This window comes from Acanthisitta chloris, unplaced genomic scaffold (assembly GCF_000695815.1).
Source record: "Acanthisitta chloris isolate BGI_N310 unplaced genomic scaffold, ASM69581v1 scaffold420, whole genome shotgun sequence".
In the NCBI taxonomy this organism is placed as follows: Eukaryota; Metazoa; Chordata; class Aves; order Passeriformes; family Acanthisittidae; genus Acanthisitta; species Acanthisitta chloris.
The window spans coordinates 225,169-248,747 of NW_008649730.1; the positions used below are offsets into that span (position 1 = coordinate 225,169).

The 23,579-nt window shown below is 37.4% G+C and overlaps 1 protein-coding gene across 1 annotated transcript in view; it reads left to right on the forward strand.

The window, feature by feature from the left end:
- PTPRM (protein tyrosine phosphatase, receptor type, M) overlaps nucleotides 1-23,579 on the forward strand; it is a gene marked incomplete at its 5' end in the record, with an annotated part of 275,129 nt that overhangs the window by 220,943 nt on the left and 30,607 nt on the right. Inside the window, 2 exons of the mRNA XM_009083735.1 lie at nucleotides 1,998-2,034; nucleotides 19,533-19,630. Coding sequence (XP_009081983.1) covers nucleotides 1,998-2,034; nucleotides 19,533-19,630 — 135 coding nt within the window. The remainder of the gene's footprint in view (nucleotides 1-1,997; nucleotides 2,035-19,532; nucleotides 19,631-23,579) is intronic.

Sequence of the window (23,579 nt, forward strand, 5' to 3'; positions counted from 1 at the left end):
TTTTCACTTTCTGTCAACAGCCTGGCATCATTCCACATTTAAAAGAAAGCTGTTTGCATATTAATGCGACAAAACTCTGTAATGCCTAATGCAGAGATTTGCAGTCTCTTGTCATCTCTGCACTTTTAAGTCGCCTTCAAAGTATATTCTGCAGCTGTTAACCAGTACTTCTAATGCAAGCAAGACATTTCATTAAATATGTAGGCTGTTTAATTATTGAAAGCGGCTTCTTTGTTCATTCTGCATCATGTTAACTTAATGTTTTACATTAGAATAAATTCTTTAAGAGACAAGGTGTTTTTGGTTGAAAGAATGAACTCAAAAGTTGAATTGAAAATCATTAGAAAGTCAATATTATCTAAAGCCGGAAGTCTGTGGATAGCAAAGATAATAATTTTACTGTTTACATGGAGTGCTAGATGTTAGGCTAAGTAAAACAAGTGTTGCTTCATAGGAAATTGTGTCTGCTAAAGATTTCTTGTTCAGCAGTGGCATCTTTGAAAAATGGTGTCACAGTTTGCAGTTCAAATTTAATTAGTAGTATGAAACAGGAATGTAACAGATGTTTTTCTGAGAATGTGGAGGAACTAGAGCTGTCCAAGAAAAGTAGGTACTTCAGTTGTAACAGTCTGAAGTCTGAAGGAACTTTCTGAAGATACCTCCTTCTATTGATGTTTTTAAGCATGTTCAAGAACCATTAAGCTAAGCTCAGATTTCTGCTCAGTCCCTGGCTGTTTCAAAGAATGACACAGTCATCAAGTGGTAAAGGCACATATGGAAATATAGTTAGATGCTTCACTCAACTCTGAAGGGAGTAATCTGTCATGAAAGGAGAGTTCACACTGGGGACCTAGACTTGAATTTGCTTTCACATTTTCTCCAACATTTGGGATTGTTCTCATTTTAGGCTAGTAGTATGTTCTTATGTAAGATTTTGATCTGACTCTAAAATATTACAAGATGTGAGGAATAAAGATTTGGATCATACATTCTCATATAAAATGCTGATAGACAGCCACATAACCTTTTCTTGCTTATGGGAGTACAAGAGGATGGAGAGAATGTGGTCCTAAAAGAAACAATGCTTGAGAACAAAAACATTCTCTCCCTCATCCTCAGCAGGTGGTTTCCTTGCAGAGCTTGGAGAACTGCAGGTGTCTTCCAAAGACAACTCTACCACAAAATACAGCGTGTTTGTTTATAGTCTTGCTAGTCAGGTTTACATTGGGAACTCTGCTTTTTGTGCACTCCCATAACAGAATTTATCAACATACTAGTGCATGATCTAAACTTTGGTGAGACTCCCACCACGTCAGAAACTCAAATACCATAAAAATAGTATCATTACCTTTTGGCAACCCATTCAGTGTTGCAAAGAATGCACGGAGTATTAATCTGTATTGCATGGCCAACTTGTAATTAAGTCGCTCTTGTCATCAGAGAAGCAAGGAATTGTTTTATGTTCCTCCTATTTAGGTCTGAAAAAGTGTATTAATACCAAATCATTTAGTCAAAGAATTTACCCTCCTTTTTATTGTTCAGAAATAAAGCATTAACAAATCACCATAGGCCAAGTGAACATCTCCCTTACTCCTTCCTCAGGCTGAATGCACTTTTTAACTGTTAAAAAAAAGATAGGCTTTGCAGTTAATAGCAATAGGTGAAGGTATATCTCAGACTTCATGAGCATCTGATGCCATAAGCTGCAAGTGCTAGAGAGGATTTCATGCTGTTCATTTTCAGCAGAGCCAACAAGGGACTGAAATAACATATTACTTCTGGCCCCTAATGTACAAGGCTGTAACGTAAGTATCTTGCAGAAAACACATTTGCTTCTTGATCCCCTTCTCACTTGCCCTTCCGCAACTAGAAAGAACTTCATCTAATACTTCATCTATATTGTTCTGATGTTTACTGAATAGTACTCTAAATGAAATTTCACTCATAGAAACATAGCCAAGGTGCATATTGCTGATTTTTTTTCCAATTTATTTCAGGGTTATCACAGACCAAATCACTACATTGCTACACAAGGTAGGTTTATCACCGTTTCTTTTTTGTTACGTGAGCCTAAGAGGTTTTAGTACTTGGATTGTGGTTTATTCTTTTTAGTATGCATTCTTGCCACAGTCAATATGCAGGACAGAGTAGGCTGGATCACTTAGGTAGAAGTGAGGAAACTGAATTGGTATCTAATTTTCAAGTATTTCAGGAAGGCTTACCTTTACCTTTGAGTTCAAGTAGGTTTTGAGTTAGAAAAGCAAAATACATCCTTTTTGGAAGACGTTACTCAGCATTTTGTTACTTGAAAAAATAAATTAGTCATGGTAGAAATACTCTGTAAATTTTTAGAGAGACAACAGTGTCATGAAAATGTATGTTCTCTTGACTATTCAATGCTAACTAGGCTTCAGGTCCTTAAAATGCAAAACACTTCAGCTAGCAAGATTTGGTAGAGGACCCCAAAGACATTTAAACACTGCAGGAGGATTTGTCACTGAGCTGTACAGAGGCAGTTTTACAGGACATCATTTAAAAGCTTGCTTGTGAACAAGAACCTACTGTTTTATCCACATGCAAATTAATTTTCAATTTGTACTTGTCTCCAAAGACATAATTTGCCCATTCTGATGCAGTCCTTATTTATTTTTTGGTCAAGTTTGGAGCTGGAACAAATGGGAAAGATGAGTCTTCTGTGACTGCTTAATCACAATATTGAACAACATGCCAATCTCCTGCCTATGCTTGGATAGCATGCATGTGAAAATTTGATTGCTCCTCCACTGCTTGGAGGGAATCTTTTCTGTAATAGGTAGTCTGTGACAAAGCTTCCTGCATTTGCTCGTGGATCTGAAGAAGCTGAGATACACCCACAGATGTTATTTCAACCTTTTAAGGGACCCAGCTGGAGTGCTGACTATAATAGAATAATCGTAACATGTATTGGATTTAGAGGTCATATGCACTTTTTAATGACTTTTTATCAGAGCAGATAAAATGTTCTCCATGTCAAATAAGAGCTCTTCCTGTAATTTCAGTTGTTCCTTAAGTATCCCAGAGTCTACACCCTCCAGTCTCCACTTCCACTAGTGAGAGGCTTTGTGTGTCTGCCTTGCTGTACTTCAGCTCTCCACAGTCTCAAATGCAGTGCTACTTTGCATCAGGTGACCGTGGGGTAGGACACAGCTCTTATTTCTAGAAGCGCATTCCTTAGTCCACACTCTCTACAGACAAGCCAATGTCCTGTTTTCAGCCAGACAGGGACAAAAATGCAGCATTTGATTAATTCCCTTTGAACTTTCACACCCTGCTTGTCTAAGAAGAAATAGTTTGTCCCATTTAACTTTAGCTAATGATGCTGTTGTTCTTCACCTTTAATTGAAACCTCAAATAAAAAGGTAAACAGTTGGCATTTAACTTGTAGTTTGTAATACAGCTGTTCTCATCCAGAGGTTCACCAGAATGTCTCCAAGACAGCTTTCTTATAGACATAAGAGATCCCTATCTGAAGCAAGTTTTAAATGCAGTTTTATCATGATCTTTATCATAATCATCATAATACTTGAATAGCAAATACCAGGCTTTAGGTTTTTGTACTCTCAGGTCTTAAAACCAACTAAGTAATTATGTATGGATAATGTACTGAAGTTGTGTGTACTAGATCCATCAGCAAGTCGCAGTTATTTCTTTGCCACACCTTTTCCCTGACATGGTGTAAAGAAGTACCTCGTCAAGAGGGAGAATAAGAGGAGTAGAAAATAGTCTTCTTCCACAATATTAAGGATATGTGGCTATTTAATCTGCCAGTTTTTGGGGCAGGTCCCATCAGTGTCTTCTGTGTGGGAGTAGTTAAGTGCACACAGGGGTGCCTAACCCCTCCCATGGTGCAATGAGTGAGAAGTTGATTCTTTGAAGAATATAAAATTCATTTTAAAATGGGCATACAGTTTACAGAAAGCTCAAAATTACCAGACTGTGAGGTTTCTTAGTGGATTATGTTTTTAACATCTTAGTTTTTAAGGCCAGTTGGAAAGCCAATTTGTGTCTGTAGTTTGGTGGAACTAAGAGCACTGGTCTCATAAGTTTATGTATTCTCTGTGGTTCTATCTGTGACCTGATAAAGAATCATGAGAACATTGCATTTCATTCCTCTGTTTCAGCTTTCGCATCATCAGAATAGGGTTAAAAATGCTCATCTGCTTTTTGTAGTTCTCTGCAATGCCCTAATAGACTCAGCTGTGTAAAAGCTAGTTAGTGTAACTCTTCAGCATCCCGGCTTCCTTACAAAGCCTTTCCCAATAGTAACATTTCCACTAAGATGCAGTTTCTGTCTTTTGCAAAGGTCATAAGGTAACTGAGAATAATCTCTTAAACTCCTTTAAGGCTCTATATTAAATATGAAAAGAAAGGCATTTGTTTCACGTGTCAAACAGACTGTGCTTCCGTATGTCCCAGGGCAGTGGTCACAGCCCCAAGCCTGACAGAGCTCAGGAAGTGTTTGGACAATGCTCTCAGGCACATGGTGTGGTTCTTGGGGTCGTTCTGTGCAGGGCCAGGAGTTGGACTTCAGTGATCCTTGTGGGTCCTTTCCAAGTCAGGATATTCTATGATTCCATGATTTTATTTTATGTCTTCCCTACTAGTAAGCCTGTCATGTGCCTCATCTTGTGTATAACTAATAGTGTTCATGCTCTGTTTTAGAGCACACTTTCATATGGATGTGTATGAACACATCAGTGCAGTACAACAGTTAAGCTGCATGTTTAATTCCCTTGTTGTCTACTTTGCATCAGTCTTTAAATAACTTTTCCCATTGTCCCTTTTCTCCTCCACAGCAGCGTTCACAGGTGCACATGCCTATTGTTCTTTGAAGGAAAATATCATTATGTGAGTCAGTTTTAAATCTCCAAGGAGTTAGAATGATTGATATTTAATTTTCCTATGTTCTTCTTAGGCTGCATTCAACCTATCAAGTGTTAATGAGCAAATATAATTGTTTGAAGTGAAGAAGTGGCAAATTTAATCAGTTTGTAATAGACTACCAATCTGCTTTTAACAGAGCTGGGAGTTGCCTAATCACCTGTTTATTAAAGTGTTACTGTCTTCCATACTAACCAGAGTTTGACATACAGACTGGCAGCTTTTCACCTTGGCATTCACAGCATCCTGCTGCTAATTTGAATTAGGATGGAAAACGTTTTTTTGAAAGACTTTCCTATTGGAGGCTTTCTCAACCAAGAATCAAATAAGATTTTACTTCCATTTTTAAGAGTAAGACATTCAGAGTGTGCCATTTCAATTATAAAATAAATATCAATTTTCCCTTATGTGCTAAGTATAATGGGAGGGGTAGGCTGAATTTACAGCTAATAAAGACTTTTGGTGATGTGCTGTAATTGGCATCAACAGATGGGATCTGCACCTGAGTCGCCATGATTAAAAAGAATTCCTTGTCAAGAGCCAGCATATTGGGTCATGCAGAATCAGCAAGCTGGTACAATTTCAAACTCGTTATTTTGCTTTATATCCTTTGTTCCCATGGATATAATGCTTTAATTTTATTTTTTTATATAGCAGAATATCGAGCCTTTGTAGGATCTGTTCAATTTACTGGCAGCTAGGGGTTTTTTTACAGGAGTTAGGTAATCAATGAATTTTAACCAAATCCTTCAGTGAGAGCATTAGGCTGAATATCTGTACAGTACTTACTCTCACACACAGTGCTAGAAGTTCTGACTATTGTCTGACTGTTGATCTTGCATGTCCCACCTTGATTACTAAGCAGGTGAAAATAATTGATTTTGTATTTACTTGTTCTGTGTCTCCTGAAGTTCATGTAGTTAACTGAGCTATGACTTAGCTTCCTTTAGCAAGTCTCTATTAAAGGTTTTATATGCTTCCTCCACCACAGCACCAGCAACTGTAAATTATGAGTGACAAATGAGTGTTAATGTAGTTCTACAGCACCACTTATTGTCGTTTCCACCAGGGCTGGTTTTCAAGCAGACAAATCACGTGTGAAACAGCAGAAACTCACATGCAAGCTGCATGTCTTTATCTATTAGGGACATTCATTTGTGCATCTCAGACTTTTGAATACTCCCCACAGTTCAAATTGTCTCTGCTTGCTGCAGCATGCAGAGGAACCGGATCTAAGATGTTTTGTGGAAGTACTTCAGAGCATATCTTAATGACTGTAAAAAGTTACTCTTGAAAATAAAGCAATTTTAGATAAAATGGCCCAGTGTAGCCTTTCAACCTCTTTTTTCTTTTGCGACTGTATCCAGCTGTAAAGCAGATGGTAAACTGCTTTCTGTATTGCTTATTACGGAGGGAGACATCAAGTTGAGTTTCAGTCAGGAGTTTTTTAGGTATGAGTTAGAAACTTCTGAAAACAAATATTTACAATAAAAATGTTTACAGTCTTCACTACAACGGCATAAACTTGCCACTGTAATAGTCCTTCTCTTTTCTGCAAAATACTTGTCTTTCTTCCACTCATGACTGTATATGTTGTGTGAACAGTTTAATAAGGGTTTTCAGAAACAGAAATACATTTTCTTTTGAATTGAACGTTTCCTTTTAGCCATCTGAAGCAGAAATATTGCATTGAATAATAATACTAAACTTCCTTGGCATGTTTTTTGTTTTTATGTTGCAAAAAGTTGTCACAACTACAGCAGTGTGGAAGCTTCACACTTCTCTTTACAAAGAAAGTTTTCCTTTTGTGGTTTTAGCCTCCAGATGAAAATTAACGTTTGAAGTTACTTCAGGGAGAAGTGAAAAACAGCAGGGCAAAACAGTTCTACACAATTTTTCAGCTTTATATACGCTGTCATTTTTTGTTGTATGTAGGACTGAAAACAGTCAGGCTATTTTCCTGATATATATACGAAGTGATTGAATTCTAGGTACCTGTATTAATCTTGAAGATTCCATTGTGTTCCATGCTGTTCTTTACTTCTTAATCTTTAAAATGTTAAAAAGGTGGTTGAAGCCATCTGTCTTCAGTGAGGGAAATAAACCCATTCTTAAGCACCTTGTTGAATAGGCCAGGCTTTCTGAAACATCTCCTTCTCCTGTTTTGCAGTAGTGGTGACAAATGCCAGTTACATTTTGCCCCCACTCAAACATATATAGAAGTAATAGACCCTTTACATATGGAAGTGATACCTCCAGGTTGTATCGTGAAGCCATAGGGCAAATTCACCTTAGCTCTCTTGCTACCATTTCCCCCCAAAAGCTGATTATAACAAGTGCAACATGTGAGCATCTTTTAAAAGCTGGTACTTTTACTGGTGTTGAGGACAAAAAGAAACAGTGTGTACTAAAAACTGGTAAACATCAAAGTCAACATTTTTAACAGTTGCTACTTCATGGTATGTGGGAATACCAGCGTTTTCTCTGCCTCTTTGTTTATAATAGGAGATTTTAGTGACAACGGTCAGAACAGTTATCCTTCACCATTTTCATGATTTCTGTATTTTTCTGTCTTTGTCTTAATCAGCTGTGTGGTAGTTTTGTTCATACACGGAATGAGACACCCTTGTTGCTTTCCATTCAGCATAGAAAGCTGTAAATGCAGAGCTAGCATATTTTCCAATACATGCAAAGTTGACTCAGGCTTTGTTGCAGTGTGTCACTCTTCTTTGTGTATAGACCAAGTGAAATGGGAGCATTGTTAGAGAATTGCTGATAGATTCATTACTAGGTGAAGGCACTTACATTCTGCATGTGTGGCTACATTTTGCATAAAATACATGCCCACCTTTTATAAAGGAAATTCTTATAAAGTGCAAACAAGCTCTAGATACGATATAAATCATATATATATATATAAAATATATTTGCCAATATAAATTCCTCAATCCCATGCAAGCTGTTCTTTCATGTGCTTGTTAATGTGGCTTGTGAAACAACAGTTTGAGAAACTGATGGGTTTTCTGTAGCCCATTGTCAAAGCCACAGAGGAAGAAAAAGCAATTCTTCCTATCCTCTCCCCCACAAAGACTGAGCAGCAGTAAATCTTCAATAAAGGTCTTCAGAGAATATATAGATCTCTGTCTCAAAGACATGGTTTGATTTCTCTGTTGTGAAATCAGTCTAGAATAGTTACAACAGACCTTTGCATATCAGAATTAAGAGAAATAAGAGACTGCAGTAAAGGAGTAGAAAGAAATGGAAATGATTCAAGGCTATTATGTAGAAAATAGAAGATTGTGTGAAAATTAATATATTTGTCCTCTTTAAAAAATATGACTATAAAATATATTCTGTAAACAAAGAAGTTATGGTCTTCCTGAAATTCAAGAACTGAACAAACTGTCCTTGTGAACCAAACAGTTTCAGCAAAGAACATTATGGAGGTGGCATCTACTGGTGCTGCTCAGGCTCCTAACAACCTATATTATGCACTAGAATCCGTTTTTGTCCAAGGAAGATGTATACAACATCAGCCTTACAGATTTGCCTCACATATCTGTATTTCTGGGGAATGCAAATTATGAAGAGCTGATGTTTGCTGATAAGCTTTCCATCATTGATAAAGAATCAGCCATTAACTTCACTTGATGGGGAGGGTACCTAGCACCCTTGACAGAGTACTGTTAACACACCCGTTAATCTGCGAAGCCTAATGCTAAAGCAGAAGAAGGAGCAGAGAAATGCAGTTTGTCAGGAAAATCAAATAGTCAAAGCATCTTTTTTTCTATGAAGTTTATTTTCCAGCTGGTCTTCAGCAGCCTGGAGGAAGCTTGGCAGCAGGTGTAAGAAGGCTTTTCGTCTTCTCATTTGCTAGAAATAGAAGAGCGTAGCGAATTTACAAACAGAATGTATTTCAGAAACAAATGTATCAGGAAAGAAATAAGGCAGGGTTTGGTTTGGGTTTTATGATCTTGTCACCATATCCAAATCTTTGAAACCTGTCATCCTTTCTCTATTCAATATCCTTTGTTGGCAACTGAAATCTCTATATTGATATGGCTATCAATGCACATGACAGTCTGGGTGACTTTGAAGCACCTTCTTTGGAAAAAAAAGAAAATATACAGGCTTATTGGATTAATTTCTTTCCCTGTCCATCTGTATTCTTCCATGCAGTTGCATATTCAGATGTAGACTGTGGAGCTTCCCTCTGCTCGGCTAAATCCCATTCTGTTGCAAACATGCTCATGTTACTGTGTCTGTACTAAGCACAAATACACTTGGCATGTTAGAATGGCTTTCCGTGTTTACAATGTATGTCAAGAGTACAGCAGTCTCCAATAAAATATAATGAAAAAATTGAATTAAAATGGTAGCATTGCCCTTTCCTACTTGAAGTGGTGAAAATAATCAGTGTGCTTCAAAAAAAACACAATAAATAATATTGCTAAGAGAACTTGTTGTCATGCAGATTTAATTTTTGCCATCATTATCCTGATGTAAACAGGAAAAATATGCAATACACATTTATTTTTAATGACCTTCATATGTATCTTGATCTCACTAGTTTTGTTTGATACTGACTATTTCTATGACTGAGGAAGAAATCAATGTACCAATGTTCTCTAAGCTTTAAATAGAAAAATATATTGTGAGTGATACATCTTACTCATGAGATATCTATCAGGACAATAAATTATGACAATTTTTTTTCTAGACTTTTTACTTATGCTTTAATGTAGACTAAATTATCTTGTTTGTTCATCTAGGTAAAGTGTTCATGTTAAAGCACTTAAACTCCCAGTACAAGTTTAAAAAATACAGCATCTGAATATCTTAGTCACATGCATGAGCAGCATTCCTTCACAATAAGGTCCTTGGGGAAAAATAAAAAAACAAGTAGCCAAAATGAACTCATATTTTTGAGCTAGAGAATAGTGATGATTTTATTACATCCTGATGCTTATGAGTGACTCAACATGAAAATAGAAAGTAGAAATGCAAAATACTAATTAGGTTCTTTTGTCCATTCCCTAAGGAACCTTCTACTGAAGGGGATAAAATGATCTTAAACTTCTCATCCATCATCAAAATTGATTCTGCATTACATGTTGATATGAAGAACCCAGTCCAACAAGTCAATTACCTAAGATTTTGTTTTGTAAATGTTAGAGGCAGCATGTTTTTTAGAAAATAAATTCTGTATTTGTTAGTCTTTCCATGCTCAGATGAGCTATTTAGAATGGGTGATTAATAGGTATTCATATTTCAATGATGCAAATCACCCTTATTGAGAAGAATGCACAAATTAAAAACAAAACCAGCTTTTTTTTTACAGAAAAACACTGAGTCAGCTAAATTGAAACTTTCTGTTGGACTTCTTTCACAAAGACAGTTTGGGCTCAAACTGTGTTCTCAAGGCTCCTTGAATAAGCCTTCAGTCAGAGCTGTGATGTCAGACAGAGCTTCAATACCTCATGTTGCTGTTTGATCTGAATAGTTTCGGACCTGTATCTCCATTTCCCAGATGAGTGTCTTATCGTTCTCCCAACATGCTTGACTCTAATTAAACAATTAAAATGCCTGTAGGGCATGGAGATAAAGGGGGTCCATTTGCGAGTGAGACCTGTTTCTCTGTAGCCAGTACACTCTGATGGAAAATACATCAAGGCCTCTAGTTACAATTAGAGCTATTCAAAGTATTCCTGTTTCATAGAAAAAAAAAGTGAAACACACTCGCTGCAAGTCATGGTCTAGCAGTGCTGTCTTAAGAGCTGCAGCATAAAGATTCAAGGCTCTGGCCTTATTCAAGTATCCCACATAACCCTCACTAGGGAGTTTGTAACTCCCAGGAGTGCTGCACGTAATGCAAAGTTTGGAAGATACTGGATTTATCCAGTCTGAGAAAATGTTAATGAGAAGAACAGACCATTTAACATCCCTGCTGTTTGGCAATCAAATTATATGAAAGGGTTCTTCATTTATACTGAATGAATTACATGAAACTGCAACTACACTGTTTTGTTGGTTTGGGGGTTTTTTTTAGTTTCCTGCAGTTAAGATCAGGAAAATCATCTTTCTTGAAGGGCATAATGGTGCATACATGGCCAGTAGTACTATGTACACAGCTTTTATTGCATTCAGCTTTGCCTAATATCAGGCTAACTGTATAAATCTGGAGCATTTCTGTTGCTGCCAGTTCCACTGTTCCCAGTCGGCAGTACTTCTGTGAGTAGTCAAAAGGTGTTATGGGAATGTGCTATTTATTCTTTGGGAAACCATATGACATTTTCATTTTATTTTGTTGATACAGAACAAACTGACCTAGTATTGGAAATTTAGCTGTGGAGAAATGTCAATCAATAAGTGTGTAACACTTTATTAGATGGAAAGTTAGCTGGCAGCATTAGCTGTAGTGTTATAAAAATGTCTTAAATAGCACCTGTCAAGAGTGCACAAATAAAGTGTGGTCTCAGACTTAAAAATAAGTGCAGCAATGACTTGTTTCTGAACGTGGTGGAAATGCTAACATGGAACAGGAACAAGTAGGATTATTCAGAAATGGTGGAAGCTGGCATGTTGTGGTTGTTGTATATTATACATATAACATTTGACCACTGTGTTGCTTCCTGTTGTCTTTCAAGGTGTGTTTGGCTTGTGACTGTGAGGAGCATGAACACCTTCTGTGTGTTCATGGGCATTTAATATGTAATGCATTTCCTGCTACAGTGGAGCTCCAGTCCCAGACTGGGATTTCTGGGCTGTTCCGTAATTCAGAAAAATAATGCATTGAGATGTGCACTGTTCCAACCCAGTTAGATCTGTATCAATAAAGAAAAGAATATGCTATATGATATTCCAGGGAATAAATACCACATCACTCCATCTGACTACCCACAAAATCACTGCAGAATAGGATCAGAGGAAATGCCAGCAAGAGAAATGATCCAGCTCTAGCCAACAGTTGATGTGTATATAGACTCACTTATAAAATATGTAGTTTCAAACTGATTATCTGGTTTTGTGAAATGAGCAATTTTAAAGAAAAAAATCTCTGGAATAATCAGTTTTATCATTACTCAAAGGATATATATTTTGAAATATCTCCATATTAAACTGGGAATTTAGAATGGAGGGGTTTTTATTTTAGTTATGTGTGAGACGTGTATTTCATAAAACAATGGGACTCTGGCTCATCACTACTGTACATTGTAAGTAGCAATGTTTTTATTTTCTTTTTGCATTTGGAAAGACATAGAGAATTTACAGGTCAATCTTCTCCTTTCCTTCTTCATGTAAGAGGTCTAGTGCTGACTCCTTAAATACAGGAGGAGGTGGTATAAAAAGCCAGCCAAAGCAATGGTCAGTCTCATGGGAGCTATAGATAAAATTTCTACATGCTGCTCTGTCACTTACTAATCTAAGCCTCGTTGAAAGCTAATGGGACTTGAAAGCACTTTGAACATTTCATTTTGTGAAAGCCAATTTTCACATATAGCAATGTGCAGGCAGCAGGGCTGCTGACTGGCTAGCTCAAAGCAGGTAGGACTTAGTTTGTACTTGAAAATCAGCCAATTACTATTCACTGTGCTGTCCCTTGGCTGGTAATGAGAGAAAGCTGTGTTTTTCCGGAGCAAAGGATACAGCAGAAAGCCTCTATGTTGCCAGTAGCTGCATTGGGCAGGATTTGTCCCAATAAAACATTTCAGCTTGCTTTTTAAATAGCATTTTCCTGAAATGTCAAGCTAACAAGATTCAGTCAGATCTATTTCTTATTGACAATCCATCTAAGTAAGGAAATAATGAAAAACACATTTTAAATTCATATCTCAGTCCTGATTAACCCACTTGAGTATAGCTGAGGTGACTTACTGTGGAAGAGTGTTGCTGCATCCTGTTTTCTTGAGGGGTTTGCATTGAAAGGTGGTATCATTGCAAAAGGCCAAAAAAAGAAAGGGTGGACTGGCTACAGCTCAAATATATATGCTGCACATATTTGATGTGCATGGTATATTCTGAAGCCTGAGTTAAAACTAGTGTTAGGAGGAAACAAAAAATATTACTGGTTTGTGAATTAAGTTTTAGGAGAACTTCTTACAAAATGGTATCTTTTCTTACCTGACTATGAGTTAATTACTGCCTCTGCAAACAAGTGGCTTTTCTCTGTGCAGTCTTTGAATCTACTACAATGGAGGAATTGTTTAAATAAGGTATAAAACTGAGGGGGAGGTTTTTTCCATACCTCACATGAGAGTAGCCATAGCCTGAGGCTTCCTTGCTTGGGCTGCCAGCTGCCTTACATACCTACAGGGAACCAGCCTTGTTGGTAGTTCATCCACAACTTTGTTTATCTATATTCTTCCCAAGGCAAGAGAGATTTTTAAGAAGTTTTATCAGGAAATCCAGCATAGCTGTATAATTACAATATAGCTCTGCTGAAGATTACATAATAATTAATATTTGTAAGGCTAAAGTTAGAAAATGCTTTTCAAATCCATCACAGTCAACACTATAAGTCAAATGAAATAAAGGAATAAAAGCAAGAATATGATTTTTTAGCTCATTTCAGGGGGTTTATTTAATTTCATTGAAATTCTTTAGTGTACAAAATGTGTGGGGCTGGAATCTACAGAAGCAACAAATAATAATTAATACTGAAGTATGACAGCTAGAAACCAGCAATTAAGAAGGCATTTATGGCCAAGTTTTGCCAGTACAAATGTCTGTTGGCTTTTAGTATGCTAATTGTCACAGTGATAGGCCTATAGGAATCTTCAGTAAAAGTGAACAGGTGCATGGCACCGAGGTACATTTCACCCTCGATGCTGGTTTATTTTCTGGAACAGACTTGGAGGACCTTCTAATGCTTTAGCATTAGAAGACATCCAAGTTATATGATGTGGTTCTCTTTCATCATTATTTTCTTGAGACATTAAAATATGAAAGGCTGATCTGTATGCATTGGGATAGCTAGTGGTAAGGGGTGGGTCCATATGGTTTAGTGATATCTTGACCATAGGTTTATTTCAGACTTCAAAATTGTTGACATAATAGGAACATACATCCTTGTGCCTATGAAAACACTCTTGTGTAAGCCTTAAAAGTCAATTTAAGTGTATATGTTATGTTAGAAAACAAATGTCTAAACCTATTTTGAGAGATGTTACTGCAGAACTGATTATCAGCAGCTGTTCACATCTTCAAAGTACCTCCTATTCAGAAACCAGCTAATTTGGGGAGGGCAGAGATGATCCAGCATCCAGCTGTACTGCTATGTGGCAGTGGCCATGCAGTTACAAAAAATTACTGAAACAGCAGTTTATCTTGCTAGTTGACTAAGTCAGCACAACTGGGATCTATACCTTTTCTTTATAGTAAGCTGACAATTATGGATAGAAAGATGAAGACAGTTTACTTTATGAAAAGATAGAATCCAATCTTACACTCCTTAGCCTACACCTGGCCATGTAAAGAGGTGTCCAGGTTTGCAGAGCTGATGGCCAGTGTTGAGCTTTCCATGAGGTAACAAAGAGGTTGGCAGAACTGAACACTCATGGAAACCTGATCACGTAACAGATGCACCTGCGAATTCCTGTTGGTAAAATCTTGGGTACCTTGCATTATTGAGTAGGGAAAAGAGGTATTTCAGTTAAGGGTGATTTTCCCTTGCCTGCAGTCAAGGATATTTATAGTGTGAAGTAACATTTAGCTGCAGTTTTTTAATCTTTTCTGAAAGGGCATTTTGTTCTTACCTCCAAATTCTAGCACGATTAAAAGAGCAAATAAACATACACTTATGGATTATCAGATCTCTGGACTGGCAGCACAGCCTTGTAATTTTGCTTCCTCCTGTGAAATACGCTGTCAATTATCCTACTAACAGCTAAGTCTGTCCCAAATAAGACGTTGATTAGGAAAATGAGATTTCTTGAACTTTTTAATCTATTAGCTTGTAGTCTCCTCTCCCAAAAATATTTTCCCCCTCTGTTTGTATGCTTTCATACGTATTTTTGACAATTTCTGCTACATAATGGGCTTGGGATTTTTTGACACTGTAGTTGCAAAGGGAAATACTGCTTTTGGGCTTTTTTATTGTTGTTGTTGTTGCCATGTAGCCATATCTCTCAATAAGAAAACACTGTATCTCAAGTTCATTGAGAAGGAAACATACATAGTAAAGAATGAGGGCTAAAATGCAGCTCCCTCTATGTAGGCATATTAGCTAGATGTCCTTCAGTGATCAAGTTGTAGACAGTCACAATAGCAAGCAGCAGGTTTTTCTTCAGTAAAAAGTGAACAAAGTTATCATTGCTACTAGAAACTGCAGTAACCATTAGGTGAAAGGACCATTTTATAATCAGCTCCTCATATGGTATGGTTATGTCTAGTCAATGGAAGGAGGTTTATTGCACTCTTTTTGAGATGGAGTGTAGCTGCTGCAGATATAAGTCTTGCATCTTGTCAGTCTGCTGCCTCTATCAGCACATACTTATGGCTCCCACTGCCCATGCACTGTCCCAGGGGAGCCTTTGGAGCTTAAGGGTATCTGTTCATTTTCTGCACATTTCTGGCTTTAATATTTATCACTGAGCTTGGTCTCAGGTGGACCAAATGTTAGCTTGTGGATTTGACATTCTATGCTACAAAAATGTTTTAGAAGCTTGTTTAAGCTGCTTGCTTTTCTAGAAATTGAAAAATGACCCATAAATTTACAAGTCCCGTCTAAGTAAGTGCCACGTACATGTCAGGATTCAGGTTATACTTGTTTCTTTTTCTGCTTGCTTTCTTTCCTACATCTGAACACTTTTTCCTGTATTAATTGCATTCAAATTGACCACATACCCCAGTAGCAATGCCAGTTCTTAGAACTGGGTCTCACACTAGCAAGCAGAAAGAGAGGCTCTAGAAAGCTCTGTGTACAAAAGCAACTTCTTAAAAGTTTAAACCATTCTTAAAAGCTTTGTGATGTTCCATTTCCTAATAAGTTTGTGTTCCCAGAGCAGCAACTAACAACTGCTGGTAATACAACTAATGGTTCTGATATATACAACCAATCCTTTCTGTTGAGCTTTTTCAGTAATGCATTTAATTAGCTAGGGGTTTGGAGGCCTGATTTCTTTTTCTTATTTGCCTTTGCTTTTCATCTTCTGGTTGCAGTATATTGCTGATTTCTTTTTTTTCACAGCAGAGATCTTTGATACCAACTACTCTCTTGTGGAGCTAATGGGGTATGCCACAGGCTTAACTGTTAGGTAGCACAGTACCTTCTCTTCAGACCTTCTCCTCCTGCAGGAGGCAACTGCTGGGAATAACCTTTCTGCCTATTGTGTACACATCTGTTAAGTTGATACTTAGAACAGTTATAGGTTCTTCATCTCCCTACTATGAGTCTCTAGAATTCAGTTCTTCAGGACAATAAATCCTCCAAGCCTACCTAGCCTCTAATGCTTTTCAATTCTCACTGGAGACGAGTAAGAATTTATTCATATGACAAAAAATGATTTTTTAAATGTTAAGAAGAAAAGAAAAATGGGGGCTAGAAGAATTACTTTCTGGGACTTCAAGGTAGGTTTTGGTGTGGGGTTTTTCTTTCCATGTCCTGAATGTGAAAGAAGTTTGGAGGCAACATCTAAGAACTGGAGAAGAAAAGCAAGAAAACACTTGAGAATATGTGAGGAGAGCAGGAAATCTTGTCAAGCACTTTTAATTATGATTGTCTTATCATTTGGATAGCAAGATTGAGAAGAGCATACTCAGCACTGCAGAATAAGACATTTCTTCTAGAAATACATTTGGAATCAAGCTTGAAAGACTTGTCAGAGCTCAGCTCTTTCTCTGGCCTGAAAAATAGTATTACTTTTTCTAAGGATTTGTTTTTCTCATAATTTATTATCTTTTTTGTTTATAGAGAATAACAAATTCAAAGTCCACAGGAATAAATTAGTGTTTAGCATCTCTTCCCATTGTGATTTGTGATTTCAGGATATGAAATGTAGGAATCTTTAAATCATGGCACAAATTATTCTGTCTGTAGACAAAAAAATAATCAGGAATAAATTGTTGCAGGTTATCCCAGAGCTGTCAAAAAGAAATGACTGTTACAAAGTAGGACCCAACAGTCTTGTATCTCAAGTGAATCTGTAGGAAAGAAAACTGATTTAATACATAAAGAAACTTGCTACATCACCCCATTCTCAAAGATTCTGGCTTCTTGCAAGGGGAAGAGAAGAAAGCTGTCTTACCTTTCCTGCAGCATTACCAGAAATATACTCAGATGAAATCTCTTGAAACATCACATAATCTCATGGAGACAGAATGCAGTGGAACCGTTTAGATTTTCTCCATTAAACCAGGATTCTTGAAGCAATAGTGTTGTTAGTGTTAGTGTATGTGTTAGTTAATGTATTTGTAATAGTGCTGTTATTTTTTGTCTTTGATCAAGCTTAAATAATCTTAATAATGTGTCATGAACTTGCAGACTCTTTCCAGGACACTACTCTGTGGAAAACCACCTTTCCCTAATTCTGTTTTAGCTATGCTCTTTGAAAGGCGATAGCAATAGTAATTTCACTAAATATTTTTTTGAGATTTGAGAGGGAGGAAGGAAAAAGCTATACAGAGGTAGTATTTTCCTACAGTGAGTAGAATAGTCTCCTTTCTTTTTTTATCAGCAGGAGAGGCTGGCACAAAACCTTTCTGCTGCTGTCGTGACTTTAATTGCCAAAGCACCTATATTGAATCCTACCATATTAAAACACAACCAGCTAAACTTTTACTACAGTGTATATTAAGTGCATTACTGTGACATTCAAACTGCACTTGGACCATGACTGTATTACATATCCAGGGCACTTAAGCAGAAGTGAAAGACTTCTTGTAAATTCCCATGTGATGGAGAGTGCTTTAACCTTTGTCATAATTCAGAATGAAATCTCAAAGAAGTATCACCTGTTCTGTGCTGTTAATTAGAAGAAAAAAACCAAAAGTGTCCAATTTTGCAGCCACAACATTTGCTTGAATTTAGTAATTTCAGAAACTGTATTTTTAGATTCTGATGTTGTTTGTGCTCTAAGATATCCTGACATTTCTCATGTTCCAACTGTCATAGCTTCCTGGTGTTTTAAATGGCTTTTTCTCCTGTTCCATGAACAACCAAAACAATTAAAAGATAAGCTGAGTGACCATAAGGAAAGCTGTGAAACTAACAATATATGCATAATTTTTAAAGATGGATAAAATAAATATCTATGCAAATTATGGATGATAAAATTATCCCCTGGCATTGCTGAAGATAAAAATTTTTTTACAATCAATAGTTATTGCCAAAAATAAAAATACATTTTAAAAAAATCAAGAGTTTTAGACTATTGCCATGCTTTTTCTTAAATTTGAGTTCTAAGTAAGTTACGTCATACCTGTGATGTTATTTGCCCAATGAGCTGATTTTGGCTCCGTGATAGCATGGAGTCACAAAGTCACAGAATGGTTTGGGTTGGAAGGGACCTTCAGGTATTATCTAGTCCAACCCTTCTGCCATTATAATATAGTAATAATATATTACTACATTTTCCACTCAAAACTTGATTTCAGAGTGAAGATTTTATTTGCAAAGGGAGCTCAAAGTACAAAACATGGGTGCCAAACTACCCAAATCTGTCACTGTATGGTTTTGTAATGCTTTAAGAGTGTTGGCTTCTTTACTAGAGGAACAGTTAGGCCAGTACATTATCCATTTGTTCTTCAATTAGCTGATTTAAGTCATTCCTTTAAATAAGCCCCTAATTGTTTACTGCAGTGTAACAGTTCAGTAATGGATTCAGTATGGATGTTATGTTTATATTGTTTATTCTTATTGGCTCATTGATTTTAAAGCAGTGGTTTAAAACCAGGGTGGCACACTGAACACTGTGGGTAAGACATGTAGGCTAGAAACAGACAGGAGCAAGCATATGCAAAGGGATGTGGTGGTTCTCAACATTTTACATTTCTGTAGCATTTCCCGTGGGCTGGCACCCAGCTTCGGCACGGCGCTGGAGGGAGCCCTGTGTGTTCATCTACAAGAGCACACAGGTTGTTGGGGAAGGCACTGCATGCTGCTCTGGCATGTCAGGTTTCTTTACCACTTTCCCCACTGTTTAGCAAAGTGATATACTGCACAAAAAACTATAACTTCTGTCTCACTTCGGGAGGTACAATTTAGGAGCTGGGCTAATTTGATGGATAGTGTATACTAAGAAAAATATTAGAAACCAGGAAAGGCCACATAGTCCCTTGAGGCTCATTTCGTTTCAAATGCACCTTCCCTAGGTTATCATCCAATTGTTAAAAGAAAGAGTAATGTTATCCATTTTTTATAATTCCACTCCTGGGTATTATGGAGATAAATACCTAAATGCTGGAAAACTAACTTTCTTTCAGAACACTGTTTCTGGGGAAAAATACTTAACTGCAGATAGGCGAGATGACAGAAAAGACATTGACCCTAAATGAAAAATATGATAGTGATATGAATATATGTGTATAGTCACGGTTTCTAAAAGTTCCCCAGAGACAAGCTTCCAATCATGAGACTTTCAGATAGTAACCTTTTTTTTGATTTATTGTTTCAGGACCAATGCAAGAGACAATATATGACTTCTGGAGAATGGTATGGCATGAAAACACAGCCAGCATAATCATGGTTACTAATCTCGTGGAAGTGGGAAGGGTAAGTGATTTTTGTACTTAAAAAGATTAAATACTTTCAAGGTGTTTGCTTTTGGAAATTAAATAACAGACCAACAAGATGCTTATATACTAAGTATAGCACATAAAATATTTATGACTGCCTGTGCGAAGAGGTTTGTTATCAATTACGTTTAAACATGCCTTGGATGCTTAGCTTTGATAACATTAGCACAATGAAAAAATAACTGATAAAGCCACATTCTGTACCGCAGAGGTGTACAGAATCTTTGGTGTCAAATCAAAAAAGGTGTCAAATCTTTGGTTATATCTCAGCTACATCATTTCTATTAAGGAAATCAGGGAATTTGCTGCAGAACAAGGAATGGAATCTTCCTTCATGGAGGCTAGAGGGGAGTGTTTCTGAAACAGATGTCTGAGAAAAGGAGTTAAATTATGAAATCACATCATAGTGTATTAGTCTAAATCAGTCTGGTTTGTTTTGGTTTTCTTTCCTGTAAGCCTTCTGGACTAAACAAGAAAAGATTCACTTTACTCATTTGTACACTATATTAGTTGATTGGGAGGTTAGCTTCAGGAGCTGGGTCATAAAGGAAAGCTTGAGTTACCTGGTCCATACTGTGTAGTTCTCTTTATTTGCTTGGGAACTTCTAAAGAGGCCTCCTACTCAAGTCTTTATGGCTAATTTTGTTTTCAACAGGTATTGAATGGAACCCTTTTCTTTGTTTCTCACAACTGTCAGTAACTGAGTCTTTTCATTTACTTGTTTTTGTATGCACTCGTGTCGTAGTTCTCATCTGTGATGCTTCTTTTAAAGAAAATTTGCTTGGGAACTTGGCATATAGCTTTCATTTGGAATGAAAAAAAATCACTGCTTTTATGGGAACTGCTGCAATTATTGTAAATCGAGGTGTTGAAATAAGAACACATATCTCAGTGTGAGCCACATGGTTTTAAGAGATGATTTAATTTCATGCTGGGGGGAGTGTCTGATACCTCTTCTTGCCGTGTGGCATTTGCATGAGGAGAGAGCACTTTTTATGTGGTATGAGTTAAAGTGTCAGATTGTGTCTCCTTTTTAGCAAGTCCGATTTTACAATCTCAATTTATTCTTCCATATGTCCTTTGTCAATTGATAATACAAATCCTAACATTTAGGTGTCTGTGTACTCAAGTCTGCTAACAGATCAGGTGCCAGTATTATTTTTAGATATAAAAAAGATGGGATTTTTGACTGCAATTAACACCTGCTGCAGGAACACATGTACAACTAATTGCAGTGACAAAAAGGGATCATAGAGGCCGCTTTAAAAATTCAGTCCCTTGAGCGAGGAAGAAGGTAGAAATAGCTGGATGGTCAGGTCACACATCAATTCAAAACAGATGGATTTGTAAGAATAGGAAGCTCTCCAGCAAACCTCTTTGTTAAAGCTTTATACCTGTTCATAAGTACCCAAGTAGACAACTTAAAACCTGATGTTTTCAGGGTATGAATAAACAAGCCTGAGAACAAAAATAGCATACTGCATGAAACCACATACTGTTTTCCTAAAGTCAGTGTTTGAAAGCGCCAATTAGAGTGAACTGTCGGGTATCAGCGAGGGAGATGCCAGTCTTGGTGCCAGTGTTGGCAGCCTCCACCCACAGTGCTTAGGTATACAGCACATTCCCTTAGCAGCAAGCAATGGTTTGTGCCACCGTGGAGATTTCTTCAGGGTGCAAGAGTCCTAGTGGGATACAGATCTGCAGCTTTGTTGTTTCTGGCAGTGGCAGAAATGACTTTGTTCTCACTTTCTCTGGAGGCCAACATAGGTGATATCAGAGAGCAGAAATGGAAATGAGCTTTTAATGGAAATGAAGTAGTATAGGCCACGGAACAATGCAGTAACTCCTCCATTGCTGTTTTTGTCCCGCTCCCAGAGCTGGAACCATCAGCAACGAAGAGGCAAATTACAAACGCTCCATCTGTCCCACAACCTCTGACACAAGCTCTGTGCCACCTTGACTAGTAGTGATTTTAATGGACCTTTTGGTAGCATTCCTGTAGGGCAAACTTCGTCACCTTCCCAAACTTGAGGTTTTATTTTCAATTGCTATTGCTGGGATAAGATTTATAGGGGTTTGTTATTTTTAATTTTTGACCCTGTTGACCCATTGTAAGCCGAGGAGGAAAATTCCTTTATATTTTCAGGAAAGAGGAGAATCTATTCAACATGTTTGCCACACAGTGTACAGCCTTCATGAATTAATCATTGAGGGGGCGTATGTGTATTTGTTTACCAGGACTGGCTGGATAGTCATTAAATCAGTTCTAGGAACTTGCGTCTTGCCCTGGAGCATTATGCATCAGGACTGTTTTAATTGCAGATGGAGGAATCACCATGAGGCTGTCCCTAATGCAAGCACCTGCTGCAAATGACTCAGTCCCCGCATTACCCTCCAGCAGGGTCCGGGTACATCTGCCAATATCTGTCATTATCTGAGGCACACTTGTCAAAACCATGCATCCCTTGAAGCTCTTGTGTGTTCCAGCAAGGGACCCTTGTCAGTGTTTCTGGCACCTGCAGACTGCTGTGCACCTGGTATTTAAATGGCACCGAAATGTGTTTTGATTGTTTTCCCTCTTTAATGAACCCAACTGAGGGACATTTAGCTCTTTATCTAGTAGCCTGTTACCCAGTCACTCACATTTACACTGCTTGTGTGGAAATTCAGAATTCGCTTGCACTGTTATACTAATCCATCTGCCAGAAGTCTTATCACAAAATCTGTAGGGCTCCCTAAGGAGACTTTTGTACTGGTAATTTAAGCTAATGATTTCTAAACATATTTAGTCAGTTTTATGAAGACCTCATTAGAATGTGACTGTTTATTAAAAATCTAAATGAGGTCTCAGCCATTTAGAAAAATCATTGCTGAGTTGCATGAACAGTTCTTTGATAATAGATGATGAAGTAGTTTTTAGTTAAGATTGGCCTAGGTTGAAATAAGAACTTTTACAAAGAAAACCTAAACAAACAAGCAGCCCTTGAAACAGCCTTGAACAAAAAGTGTCTTCTTCATTCGGGGCTCAACAACTTTCCACTCACAATGAAGTTCACAGAAAGGTAATAACAAGTAATTAACGGTATATTGTACCTGCACTTTTGTCCAAGAATCAGATTTTTCCAAACCACACGCTAACAGGTAAAAAGCATAACCAAGAATCAACACTCATAAAATTAAATTAGTGTGACAAGCTATTTCAAAATAATGTATTTTGGATTATATTCATGCAAGAGACTTCCATGCCAATGTTTGTAAGTGGTAGAGCTGCTGAAGATAGTAGTGTAATGTTAGGCAACATCTTTACCTGAGAGATTTGCCATAATCTGGTGGATTATTCTGGAAGAAACAAAATGTTTTATCCCACCAGTGTAAGGGTGATCAGAAAGTAGACACAGGAAAGCATCTTTTTTACTCCAAGAGACTGTTCTGGAGTACAAACTCCAAACGACTCAGCTGGATCCTTCTGTGGAAGGCAGCGGGAGCAGGATCAAGGTGCTTATGTTCTGGCCAGAGTCTCAGGTTGCTTCTTGATTTGTTTCAGTGTTGGCACACATTGAAACATTTCTTTCCTCCATAAAGAGCCATGTTGGGAAGATTTAGAATATATTCAATTGTGCCATCTAGCTGTCACCTCCATCTTTGCTCTTGTTGGGCTGGTACTGATACTCCGTTGGCAGAATCAGACTTGGCATGTCACATCATTTGTCATTTGTCAGAAGTTGCTTTCTCTTCCACTTGCTTGAGGCAGAAGAAACTTAGTAATATCTGATTAATAAATGGTGAAATACACTGATGAAATTCAGTGGAGGCGGTTGATAAATAAATGTGCTGCAAGGATCCATGATTGTCTGTCATGCTTTTAATATAACAAAGTATTTACAAACAAAATCACTTAGAAATAATTATAAAAAATAAAACCTCAC